The following is a 13,716-nucleotide window of genomic DNA, read 5'->3' on the forward strand; positions in this document are numbered from 1 at the left end:
AGTCTTTTATTGACAAATTTATTCCTATACAGACAAGTTTGGTCCTAACGACTCATAGTTACAAAATAAAAAATGAGATTTATTATAATATGAAGAAGACGAGAGTTGTAAACAAATGACAAAATTTGTTAAAAATGACTCAAATATAAAATACTTAGGACTAGATTCGTAAAAAAAAAAAACTAAATATATAAACATAATAAATTTGAGAACTAAAAGTACTAACAATCTAAAATTATAAGAATAAAAATATAATTTTGCCTATATATACCAAAGCAGGACGCCTAAAGTTACATCACAATACATCAGTTGCACTTTAACAGTTTCCCTTTCTTTCTCTCTCTCATAAAGAGAAATGGCATCAGCAGAGCATCATCCATTCGAATTTCAGACAGCCCTCAAAGACTTGGCTAATTCTGCCAATCTCAAAGCCGTTCCTTCTAAATTTAATTTCATCAATGACTCCACTGCATTACCTTGTGATTCTCTCCCCGTCATTGATTTCTCTGCCATCACCGCCGAAGACCCTGATCGACGGTCCCAAGCCATCAACGATCTCTCCAATGCATGCCAAGAATGGGGCCTCTTCATTGTAAGTCCAGAACATAAAATGTTTCTTAATTAATTTCCTCCTTCACATTGATTAATTTGTTTGGTAATTGCATGCAGCTGGTGAATCACGGGATACCGGAGGAGTTGATGAATGCGACTTTTACTGCAACCCGGGAATTTTTCAGTCTGCCAGAGTCAGAGAAGAAGAAGTATGAAGCAAAGAGCGCTTCGGATCCCATCAACTGTGGCAATTTCAACGTTGCCGATACCTCAAACCAGATATTCACCTTGTGGAGGGAGTACCTCAAACTCTACGTCCATCCTGACTTTCACTGCCCCAACAAACCCCACCTCTTAAGGTAATTAGGAACATCATATAAGATAATTTATGTTTTTGTGATACTGTAAATGAGTAAATTATACATCCTCTTATAAAAAAATAATGATAATTTACCCCTCTTTGTTTTTCAGAAGTAATTTATAATTTAAAATAAGGTAAACTGCTTCTTTCTAAAAAACATAAAGGGGATAAATTATTGTATTTTTAAAAACAAATGGAGGTAAATTGCTATTTTTTTTTATATGAGATAATTTGCTCATTTGTAATATCACAAGAGATTGTTTGCATTTATTCCAATTCTTCACTGTCAACTCAGTTTTGGTCACGTACGACTGGCCATGCAATATCACTCATTATCAATTATCGAACTTAATTACATTTTTTCAGACAAGAACAAGTACTATGTATGGTTAATATAATTAAGGAAAGAAAAAATAATCTCGAAGAGATTTTGTCTTAACAATTTTTATTATGTATAAAACTGTAGTGATGTTCTGCGGGAGTATAGCGAAAGAACCCTAAAATTGACCAGGAAATTAATGGAAGCAACGTCTGATGCCCTGGAACTGGAACGAGATTACGTGGAGCAAGTTTTGAAACTCGACTCGAGCTTGCAGATTTTAGTTGCAAATCTCTACCCACCTTGCCCTGAACCCGGCAAGGCAATTGGGCTCCCACAACACACAGATCCAGGTCTCTTCACCTTTCTCATACATAATGGAGTGGCTGGACTGCAAATTGAGCACAATGGCCAGTGGTTTAACCCTGTTTCCCCACAAAATTCTATTTTAGTTAATGTTGACGATCAGCTTCAGGTAATTAATCAATAATCCCCTTATCCAGGAAATTTTTTCTATTATATTATATTTTATTTTTTATTAGCATTTGTCTATAGCTAATTATTATAATTAAAAATAAATAGTCGTAGCAAATAGTCATTGATTATGGCCATGCAACGATTATTCGCCGTAGTATATACGAAGGTGACTAAAATATCTGGCATGGCATTTATGTTTTCCATTGCTCCTAGTTATGGCAAATAACTTTTTCTTGGTGAAAAATTTACTTTTTTTATTGGTTTTATTTAACTGTGGTCAATATATTTTAGAGTAAATTACAATGACCTTTCCTGAGGTTTGACATAATTACGAATACTCCCTCATTGGTCAAAAAATTACAAATACCCCCCTAATATTTGATAAATTATGTAATCTTGGGATGGAGGTATGAAATTGTCAACTTTGTCCTTACTGTATTTTTTATGTTTTTTTTAAAAAATTAAAAATTTATAAAAAAATCGAACGTGATGAATGAAAATTTTTTAAAAGTTATAAAAAAGATTATTCACTTAGTCCATATTTTTTTTAATAATAAATAAAATTATAATTTTAAATCCACAAAGCATTTTTGTTAGTTCACCATAAAAAGAATTTATGAAAACCTAAGGATTGAGCTAATTGTTAAATGACGTTAAAATCGAGGGGATATTGATAATTTTTCAAACAATGAGGAGCTATTGGTAATTATGTCAAACCTCATTGGAGGTCATTGTAATTTACCCTAAATTTTATTTATCATAATTTTTTCCCCATAATTATTAATATTATAGTCAATAATATTTTTTTCTTGTGATGTTACGTTAACATCATTTTTGTATTTTATGGAATATTTTATAGACCCGAAAGTTATGTATAAAAAAGGTATCAAGTGAAAATATAGAAGCTAGCTAGATTAAAATTTGAACCAAGTAAAAGGCTTATTTATTGAGTTTCTGTAATTAATGATTGCAAGGCCATGATTAAGAGTGTACTGATTTACAAAAGGGTAAAATACACACATTTTACACACTTAAAGTATATTATCTTCATCAATTATTTTTCTATATTGAAAAAATCTTAAATTACCTTATTATCTTTGTGATAATCCTTTAAATAAATAAAAATAGACAAAAATACCATTGACTATTAATAATTTGTTATATTCACTTTATATGTCATCTATAGGTAAATATATCAATCTGTTCGACTTTATTTTTTATATATTTATAATATTAATAAATTAATATTGAATTACTCACATATTGATATGGTCAATGTTAGTACTTTTAAGTTAAAATATATTTATAAACTTGTGTCTGTGCATTATACTAGATATATTTTTAATAACAATATTATCGTAAGTGGTTGTCGAGCCTATGATTTTGGCACCCAAATGGCAAGTAAGGTAATTTTTTTTTTTTTTTTTTGTCTTTCTATATAATAACTCTCTTTTACCTCTTTACGTCACCTCTTAGGTCCAACACGTTTGGTCTATCAGTTAGTGTGCAATACCTAAATCCAGATCTAGACCCCTTTTGATAATTATGACCTGTATCTATACCTAATATTTTTGCATTAGATCTAGAATTAGACACATATCTACAGTAATAATTTTTTTGGTCCGAGTAGAGCTACCAGTAGGTAAAATTTTAATATGCAATAATGCTTCTTTATTCGTTAATTTAAAAAATTTATAAACTTTTGCTAATTATCAATACAACTATTCATATACTCAAATTCAAAATAATTAACTTGTACTTAATTAATTTATACAAATCTAGTATTAAATATTTATAAACATTGTAGTTAAATAAACTTTTTAAATTGATTGATATATTTAACAACAGAGGAAATTAATATGAATATATCATATTATTAGTAGTTAAGGGAATTTTTGTCAATTTTTATTTAATTTAAAGGATTATCCAGATATGGGCGGATAATGAAGGTGTATTTAGTCTAGGGGGTAATTAATGATGGTAATATCAGGGGTGCAAAATATATTTAACCCTTTACTAAATTTATTTAGAATATGCTATAAGTTCATACATTAATATATTGTTAGAGCTTATAAAATGTTGTATTTTATTTTAAAGGTATTTACAGCCCCATATATTCAGAGTAACAAAATAAGCACTCTAATTATACGGATGACAAAATTATTTATTTATTTTTTTTATAATTACAGGATTTCGACCACCAAAATTTTAAATTTACTTGAGTGGATGAAAATTAAGCATTATTTTAAAAATACTTTCTATGAGGGGGTTGGTCAGATTTAAAAATTTCATGGTGTCATCTTCATAATCTTTGTTATTTCATTTTCTTTTGGGATTGGCCAGATTTTAAGCAACGGGAGATACAAGAGTGTGAAGCACAGAGCCGTTTTGAATAGCGAAAAAGAAAGAATATCAATTGTTGTAGCCAATGGTCCATCGGGGGAGGCGGTCGTCGGCCCTGCCACGCCGCTCGTACAAAAAGACGGCCGTCCATTGTATCGTTCGATGAGGTATGTGGAGTACCTGGAGACACAGCTGACGAAATCTCGAATGAACGGCAAATCCCTCCTGGAACAGCGTATGATATGATATATCGGAGGAGAAGCTTTGATTTTGCAAAATTTACGTATAGAATAAGAAGTTATTTATTGAGAAGATGATCATCAATCACCATTCCCAATTTCTCATGCCTTATATGGTTTATTGGGAGTAATTATTAATATAATTACAGTCTTAATCATTATGTTAATTATGGTGATTTTTTTTAATTGATGATGCATATGCTTAATTAGAACATATATGACGTCTTAGAATATTACTGGGTAAATAGTAGTTTACCCGCTGTAATATTATAGATAAATAAATTAGTCCTTGTATAAATAAATAGCAATTATTCCCCTGTACCTTTTAAAATAAAATTATTGTATTTTAAAAAATATAAGGAGATAAATTACTAATTTTTTTTTATAGAAAAATAATTTACTCATTTTCAATATCATAGAGGAGTTGTTCGTATTTTTCTCGAATATTATTATAGCTTGTGTATGCTTAATTGTACATGGTGCAATACTCTCAATATTTTTTTATTATATATTAGCATTGCATTTCATGTTATACTTCAAATTTACATGTATAAATCTATATAATTTTTCTTATAATAATATGACATAAATCGAACAAGGTTTATTATTCAGTAAGTTTTTGTCTTTTAAATCTTATGCTTTTATTTTTATATCCAATTTTAAACGAAGACAAAATTAAACTACGAAGAAAATTTATACACATTTAATTTTATTTTTTCTTCATCTAATCTCTCTGAACAGACACCAAACTTCTTTTTATATATCCCTTCTTACTTCAACTTTTTTTATATATAGGCACCCATTTTTGACATCCACCAAACAAGAACATCAGATAATTGCGATCGAAAAACAACCAATCCATGTGAATTTTTTGGGATCTCTTAGAACAATCTCAATATGCATTAGTTCTTCCATTCGTTGGACCTTGGCCGGTGCCTTCTCCCTTTCTCCATTTTCGACATTGTCTTTTTCGCATTTACCGGGGGTGATTCCCCATTTTGTTCGTTGGAAGGTGCCCCTTTATCATACTGATTAGAGGACACCTCCTTACTCTGCTTGTTAGAGAGCATCTCCTCGGGCTCCCTTTCCCTGTTTCTCTTTTGCCCTTTGCGCACACTTTGACATAGCATTTGTGAGATTGGAGGGGGTCCTCTTGTACTTCTCTTACTCCTCCCGATGTAGGAAATTTGATTTCATATGGTTAGTGGATATCACAACTTGAAAGGCGTTGAGCGTGGGCCTTCCTAGAATGACATTATAGGCTGAAGGGGTATCCACCACCAGGAATTTTAATAGGCATGTTCTTCTAGTAGCTCCACTGCCCAAAGTCAGAGGGAGGGAGACCATACCTCTAGGGTGGATTACCTCTCCTGCAAATCTATAAAGGGAGGTATTCACTGTCTCCAGGGGGTATCCCCTAACTGCATTTGATCGTATGCTTTCCCAAATAATATGTCCGCGGAACTTCCCGAATATATGAAGATGCGTCCCACTTCGTAATTAGCCAGTAGGCGGTGATGACTAGAGCGTCGTTGTGGAGGCTTTCAGGACCTGAACGTTCGACTCTTTCGAATTGGATGAGGGGGGCGCCCTCCATGGAACCAACATCCCGTACTTCTTTTATGATTGTGTTGTGCACCTCTCTGATCTGCGCCTTTCGGGCATGATGGGAATCACCTCCTTGTGGTCCGCCTACGATCATCTGTATGACTCCCTTCCAAGGAGGACCTTGGCTTCATGTCTCCCTTTAATGCTATTTTTGTGTTCTTCATTGAGTGAAGCTTCCGGAGGGGAGATCTTCACTTCTTTTCCTTTGTTTATTTCTTGCTTAACGTAGGGCCCTGTTCTCCGGGCCTTTTCCCAACATACGTACTCTAAGAGGTACCCTTTTTGAATGAGCCTTCATATCTCATTCTTTAAATGTCGGATTCTTCAGTAGTGTGGTCTTAATCATTATGAAAATGACAAAACTTATCGGATTTTGGACGTTGAGGTTGCTCTCTCCATTATTGGGGGTGGGTGAGCAGGCATTTCCCTTCGACCGCCATGAGAGCCTGGGTGATAGGCACCACGAGAGGGATATAAACAGCTTGAATCCTGTGGAAGAGTGCCTTCTTCTCCCTAAATTCAGTGCGTTGTTTCTTGATGGGGGCTTCCTCCCTGGCCTCTTTCCTCTTTTCTCCCCGACTCTCCCTTTTGGCCGCCTGGGCGTCTTTCATGTTAATGTATTTAGCCGCTCGAGCCAGGTGAGCGTCAAATTTTGAAACTGGGTTCTTGGCTAGGGACTTGAAGAAATCCCCATCCAAGAGACCGTGAGAGAAGGCACTGACCTTTACTTCTTGTGTGGTGGAGGGTACCTCCAAAGGCTGCCACGTTGAATCTCTGCAGGTACTCTCTCAAAGGTTCATTGTTTTTGTCACACGGCGAAGAGGTTAAACTCCATCTTCCGTAGCTTCCGACTACTGGCGAATTGGTTTAAGAATATGGGCCTGAACCCTTGAAGCATCATATCGCTCCAGGGGGCAATTGGTTAAACTATTGCTGTGCGACCATGGCGAAGGTAGTCATGAAGACTTGACACTTGATCCCATCCATGTATCTGTGCAGCAAGGCTGCGTACTCAAAACACAAAAGATGTTCCTCAGGGTCACTCGACCCATCGTACGCAGCAATAGCAGGAGTATGGTAATTGGCCGGGAACTCATCCGCCATCACAACGTTTGTGAAGGAGACCCTACCTGCAATTCTTCTCATGGAATTCCCACTATTTGGTGTTGCACATCTTGGAGGCCCTTCTAAAGACACTCCAGACAGGCCAACCATTGTTGGGGGACCTCTGGTGGAAATGCTAAAGGAAGCCCCTATGCCCCGTAGGGGTGCTCCTATTGCAGTAACGCGTCTCTTGGGGGAGCTCCTTCTATTCCTTCCTGAAGGGTACCTGCTTCCAACATGGGGCTCGGCGACCAGGGACTAGTATCGCCATCTGCTCAGGTACATCCGCTGCAACAACCTATTGGATTGCACCCAGCAAAGTTGGGGAAAGTTCACCTGATGTGGTGTCATAGGAGGTGCTTTGCCTTGGAGGGTCAACTAATGGTTTGGTCACTTTGGGAGATAACAACGGAGCAGAGAACACTGGGGTGGACCCTCTTACTGGTGTTAGGGAGGCCCCTGTAACAACTTGGAAAGGCTTATTGCTATCGGGTACCTCCGTGGTGTTCTGCTTGTTAGCGTGATTGTTGGGGGTTTACATAGTATCTCACGCCTTTAACTCAAAGTTCCCCCACAAACGGCGCCAATTCATTCTTGCAATTTTAGCATGGGCGCAAAACTCTTGAATCTTGATGTTGGATCTAGGCTAATTGATTGAAGGCTCTTGAGAGAGAGGACTTGCAAAACAAAGGGTTAGCACTCTAATGCTTAAGTTAGTCCCAAACGAGAGTAGATGAAAATAAAATACATTATGATAAGAAATTATGATAGAAATGAGGATTTCGTATGTGAGATCATGAAATTATGGGGTAAGAAGAGCAACAAGAAGAATTCTAAAATCTTTTTCCGATGGGGGTTTTTGTTAGGTGGTACTCCCTGTATTTATAGTAGAAGAGTCCTCCTATGGCAAGAGTCCGAGGAGGTGTATCTGGTGAGAAGGATCTGAAGTTCCGGTAGAAAACGTGGGTTTTGGGGATAAGGCTCCTCCTTATCCATTTTAGCAACAAACCCTCGGAAAAGAGAGACTCCTTCGTCATGCGGACGCCTGTCCGATAAGGAGTCCCTTCTAGCTGTACAGTCCAACTTCCTATGAGCATCCCCTTTCTTCTGGCTTACCTTAGAAGACCTCGAAATGGGGCTTCCTGCCTGGGCCGAATTCAACAAAACAAGCTCCCCTACTAGGCTCAGGTGTAGAGGGGGAGCCTTTTGGGTTGAGTCGAATGGACCTTCGTTCTGGGCCAACCTGAATTTGTAGGAGGTCTTCTTGTTGGGCCAAACATGGTCATTTGGGCAGGCTGCCTCTCCTTTGGGTTGGTGGACCTTATTTGGCCTTAGCTCTTCTTCTCGGGTCAACTTCTTTTGGGTCATACCCATCATAAATGTTTTAGCTAATTAATAATAATAATAATTATAATTAAATATATATTTTAGTTAATTAAAAATAATTTTAGATTTAACAATTAACAACATAAAATTATTTGAATGTAAATATAATTTAATTTAATATTTAATATTAAATATTGTCCATTGGAGAAAGCCTCAAGAAGGGTGGTACAAACTGAATACAGATGGAGCGTCTAAAGGTAACCCAGGTATTTCCGGCGCGGGCGGAATCCTCAGAGATCATCTTGGACAAGTGATCTTTGCCTTTCAAGAACCTCTTGGCATTACTTCTAACACCCAGGCTGAACTTCGAGCTATACACAGAGGACTGAAAATATGCATCGAAAAGGGATTTCACAATATTTGGATTGAAACGGATGCAATGGCTATTATCAAGCTCATCTCCTCACCACGACAAGGGGCATGGGACCATCAGATCACCCTTCAAAGCATTCGAAAACTGTTAAGGCAAATCGAATATAAAATCTCTCACATCTTTAGAGAAGGAAACCAAGTAGCGGACTTTCTAGCCAATCAAGCATGTACATCTCAACAACTTAGCATCCTTACCAAGGAACACCTCCCAAGTAAAGTGAAAGGTATTGTTAACCTTGACTTATGTGGCCTCCCACACGTTCGACTCAAAATTGTTGTTGACCCCTCTTGAGTAGGTTACTTGTTACCTTGCCTTAGCTTCGCGTGAATGCTGGGTAAGCTGCTTTGTTGTTTTCGTTACTGCATTGTTGTTGGCCTACTCTATAGCTTAATTGTGTGCTTCTATTTTGTGGTTGTTATGTGCAATCTCATTTCTTTTTGTCTTGTGAGCATGCTTTGATTGTGCCATAATTTGGTCACACGTTGATATTGCATTGTTGCTCATACTTTGACTTGTTTTGCTCCATCATTTTGACTTGAAAGCTGAGGATTCATGTGACTAATATTCAGTCAGCTTCTCCCCTATTTATCTATTAGAACTGTTGATGATGCATCACTTTTGGTGACAATCTTTGAATTTCTTGTATAGCCTGATCTACAAATGCTAGTTGGAACCGATGATTCAAGTGTAGTGGCAGAAACTTTTTGACACACTGGATTATCGTCTTCAACTTTGTATATCATCTTAGCTAGTATTACTTTTATAAGAGAGTAGTACTCCTTGTTTATGCTTTTGCGATTTAATGTAAGGGAGTAGTACTCCTCGTTTATGCTTTGGGCGAATATTTGTAAGGGAGTAGTACTCCTGATTTTACAGCTTTGTTAGAAATGATAGGGAGTCAGCACTCCCCGCTGTAAATCTGCTCATTTTTTTAATAAAGAAGGATTGGGGATTCCGAAAAGCTCCCCCCCTCCAGGTGGTTTCAATTAAAAAAAATAAATAAATAAATTAAATATAATTTAATATTTTAATTTAAATTATAAAAAAATACAAAAATAAAAAAGGGCATTTTAGTAAAAGAACACCTAAGAAAAAGGTCAAAAACAGTTAACAATACCCCCTCATGCACAAAGAACGCATGTAATGCATCTTCCGTTAATTACTAAGAAAGGGATGTTTGTTCTTGAGTTTTAACAAACACAAGGGGACTTTTACCCTATTTTTAAAATAGAAAGGGGTTTTTAGCAGACTTTTTAAAAACTCAGGGGGGTTTATGCATTTTGTCCCTAAAAGTCTGATGGGCTCCATGCGAACATATCCATATTGTTTGTCAAGAACTCGATCATCACTGTTTCTAATCTTTCATGCATGCGCGACCTGATCTTGGTCGTCCTATCAGGTTCTCCCGCTATCAGCTCTATTACTTTATGCTCCTCATTAGGCTCTATTAGATCAGGCTTACTCATTTTGACTTTCTAAATCAATCTCTTCCCTCCTGATTTTTCTTTTTCTTTCATCTTGATTGCCCTTTTTCAAGGACAATTATAACATCTTCGTGCTTCCTTCTGATCGCAGGATACTTCCCCCATTCTGTTCCTTATTGAGAACTTTATTTTCAGGTGATATGTTGACACTATTGCCTTAAACAAGTTTAGACTTGGTCTTCCTAGTATCACGCTATAGGCAAAAGGGGTATCTACCACTAGGAATTTTGCCATCATAGTCTTCCTTCTTAGTTCGTCTCCAATGGATACTGGGAGTTCAATAGTGCCTAGAGACGTTACGTCACTACTTCGAAAACCTACTAAGGGTGTTTGTACAGGATCTAATCTTGTAGTGTCTAACCCATTTTACTTAGCACCTCTTTAAATATGATATTACCTGAACCGTCATTATATACCAACACCTTATGGACAGTGAAATTGGCAATGTCTATTTTTATCAACACTGGGTCGTTCTGCGATCGCATCTCAGTGCTTATGTCCTTGTTCCCCCAGACCATATCATCTTCAAGTTCCACATTCATCACCAGCTCGCTCCTTCTACTCGATCTCGATTGCCTTTCCTATCTTTTCCTCATTCTTGCGGAATCCCACCCTATCGGTCCTTCGGCTATAGTGTGAATTACACCTTTCATAGGTGCATTTTTCTTAGTCTTGGATCCCTTCTTTCTTCACTCTCCCAGTGCATTCCTCTTTCTCTACTTAACCTGCTCCTCATCCTTCACCCTGTCTCATCTCTCCCTTCTTTTTGATTTCCCATTGTCTGATCCTTGAAATAGCAATGTCGTACCAATATTTCTATCACATCTTTCAACTAATAACAATCTTCGATGTCGTGCCCTTTCTCTTGGTGAAATTTGCAACACTTGTTGGAGTATTTCTTGGCCGGTGTGTCTAGGCCATTGGAGTAGATTATACTTTTTGACCATCATAAGTGCTTTGGCCCTTGTCATGGTGAGTTAGGTATTCTTATGATACTTAGGCTGATAAGGTTGTTCTCTTTCTTTATCAAACCAAGCTCGCTTGCCCCTTGCAATCCCCTTACAAGATCCACCTTGATGAGTGTCGAGACCACCAAAAATAATTTCTACAACACTTTGCAAAGTGGGAGTAGGGTCGATTCTACAGAAACTAGTTTAAGTCGATTTCTTTAAAAGAAGAAGAAAATAGTTGGGGGGATGTTCGATAGTAGAGAGAAATAATTAAAAACTAAAATGAACTAGAAAGCAATTAAAATTACCAGGCGAAGATGTAAGAGAGGATTTTTCCGGTTGAGGTCACGATCATGCTTGATTCTATGAGTTGATCATTGATGCAAATGTGACACTTGTATAAACAAATAAATCACTTATGGTCATTGGTACAATCTAACGACCTCACCTTTTCTTACATTTTCGTCAACCAAGGTACGACTTTTGGCTAGATCCCGAATTAACGGAAAACCCTGGGAACGTCCACAAGATTTAATCTATTAACAACATTAAGAATTAAAAAGGCCTGATTCTAATTAATAAATTCCTACGAGGATAATTCGTTTAAATTAGATCATTCATTTCCCCTAATATAACTAACTACTTTGACATAATTAATTATGCTACATTGCTACTAAGTATTGAACTAAATAAATAATTACACGAATTTGTTAAGCCCAATTAGCTAAGCAAACCTTCTTGATGAACAATTGGCCACATTATTCATAAATCACATGTTCGTAATAAAGGCACAAAGAATAACTTGAATACTTATTTAACAAGTGTAAAAAGGGCAGATTAGATCTCACAACAAGTTACGAATCAAGCAATCGCCATAACTTTAGCTAGAAAATAATAAATTTAGCCGGACATGTTAATGAAAGAACACACTAAGAAGTGAAATTCCATTAACCCCGGCAACGAATTAAAACTAAAAGAGAGGGTATGAAAGTGAAGTAATATATTGAATTCAAAATATTCTCTTCAATTCCAAAGTGTGTTTGACAAATGGAGAGACCCCCCTATTTATAATAAAAGCCTCCTATGAATCTAGACATAGGGGGGAGATAAGTACACGATTGGTTCTAAAATGTCAATAAATCATCAATTATGTATTTAAAGGAGTCCTTTCCAATATTCAACAAATCATTCATTTTTTCTCTTGCGAAAATCGCGTCTTTCTTTTCTTCATCCGTGTTGACCAAATCACTAAGCGTGGGCACGTTTAGTCATTTCCACAAAACTGTCTTGAAATCTTCTTTTCCCTTTTTGGTGTCCTCAATATCCATTTTTTGGCTCGATTTTGCCATCTTTAGCCCATATCATCCCTTTTAGCTGAATATGCAATAAATTCACAAGACTAGGAATATTTTTGGCTCAAAAGAAAGACTAAATCAATATAAAATCATGACAATTTGTTGAGTTATCAAATACCCCCACACTTAACTCTTTGCTTGTCCTCAAGAAAAATTAAGATGGATTATGCACTCAAAACTCCCTCCAAATTTTGAACATACTCAAGGCAAATTGTAATCATGAGCAAAGTAAATGACCTATTTTATGAAAAAGATAATTCAACATGTATCCAAACAAGTTTTTACGTAATGACTATTATCAAAACCAATCGTTTAAAACTAGTGGACTATTTTCTCTCCGCTTTCCATTCTTTCAAGTGTATATATGGCTCAAGTGTTTCTCTCGACACTTACTACGACAATGTTTCACCATAAGCTTGCCTATACATCACATCTCGACTACTTTGAAATATGCACATACATTGATCAAAAGGTCTTCGATTTTGGTTGTAATGGGGCTTTGGTTGGGGGTAGGATATAAGGATAATGAGGTTAAATTCCAAGAAACCAATTAGAGCACCAAAAAATTTAAGTGAACAATAATTTGAAGCTCTCAAAGTTTACTCATTTACTCTCAAAATTTTTCGACAATTCCTTAAACTATGCCTTTTTTTTTCTTTTGGAGAGTTCATATATATACATATATATATATATATATATTTCTTCTTTTTCTCTTTTTCTTTTTCTTTTACTTTTTTGGTGGCAAGAAAATTGCTTTCTTTTTTTTCCCTTTTTTGCCACTTTTTTTTTTCTTTTTCTCCTCTCCATTTTTTTTGTGATAGGCATAGAATAAGAAAATTGATGTTGGCTTCCACAAAGTAAAGAAGACCAAAATTTTGGAACCCACACACTTATTTTGAAATGTCACGAAGATTACAATGGTCATTCCCCATTTTGAGAACTTATTCTTTTGAATGTAAACCCATTTCCCTTGATGCTCCAATAATTCTTGTAAGGGTCAAAATCAAAGGTTTAAACAAATGACGGAATATGTTTGTGTATAATGAGTTGTATCAACAAAACAGGTTAAAAGGGCTCAAATGGGTTCTCTAAAGTTAAAATGTGGTGTGGTGGTGAATGAAGGCCAAAAGTGGTTTCTAATGCCTTTATCATATCCAAATAAATG

The 13,716-nt window shown here is 36.1% G+C and overlaps 1 protein-coding gene across 1 annotated transcript; it reads left to right on the forward strand.

The window, feature by feature from the left end:
* Nucleotides 1–203: 203 nt before the first annotated feature.
* Nucleotides 204–4,458, forward strand: LOC105156689 (2-oxoglutarate-dependent dioxygenase 19-like). Its single transcript, XM_011072905.3, has 4 exons — nucleotides 204–592; nucleotides 670–911; nucleotides 1,380–1,707; nucleotides 4,053–4,458. The coding sequence occupies exons 1-4, from the start codon at nucleotides 356–358 to the stop codon at nucleotides 4,296–4,298; spliced, it is 1,053 nt and encodes a 350-aa protein (XP_011071207.1). The 5' UTR covers nucleotides 204–355; the 3' UTR covers nucleotides 4,299–4,458.
* The last annotated feature ends 9,258 nt before the right edge of the window (nucleotides 4,459–13,716 follow it).

This window comes from Sesamum indicum, linkage group LG1 (genome assembly GCF_026168435.1).
Source record: "Sesamum indicum cultivar Baizhima isolate 11 linkage group LG1, ASM2616843v1, whole genome shotgun sequence".
NCBI lineage: Eukaryota > Viridiplantae > Streptophyta > Magnoliopsida > Lamiales > Pedaliaceae > Sesamum > Sesamum indicum.

What these genes read in the sequence shown, in the direction of transcription:
- LOC105156689 (XM_011072905.3), top strand. Translation starts at nt 356, where the DNA reads ATGGCATCAGCAGAGCATCATCCATTCGAATTTCAGACAGCCCTCAAA. An exon ending in AACAAACCCCACCTCTTAAG is followed by an intron (nt 912 to 1,379) that starts GTAATTAGGAAC and finishes ATAAAACTGTAG; the next exon opens with TGATGTTCTGCGGGAGTATA. An exon ending in ATGTTGACGATCAGCTTCAG is followed by an intron (nt 1,708 to 4,052) that starts GTAATTAATCAA and finishes GGGATTGGCCAG; the next exon opens with ATTTTAAGCAACGGGAGATA.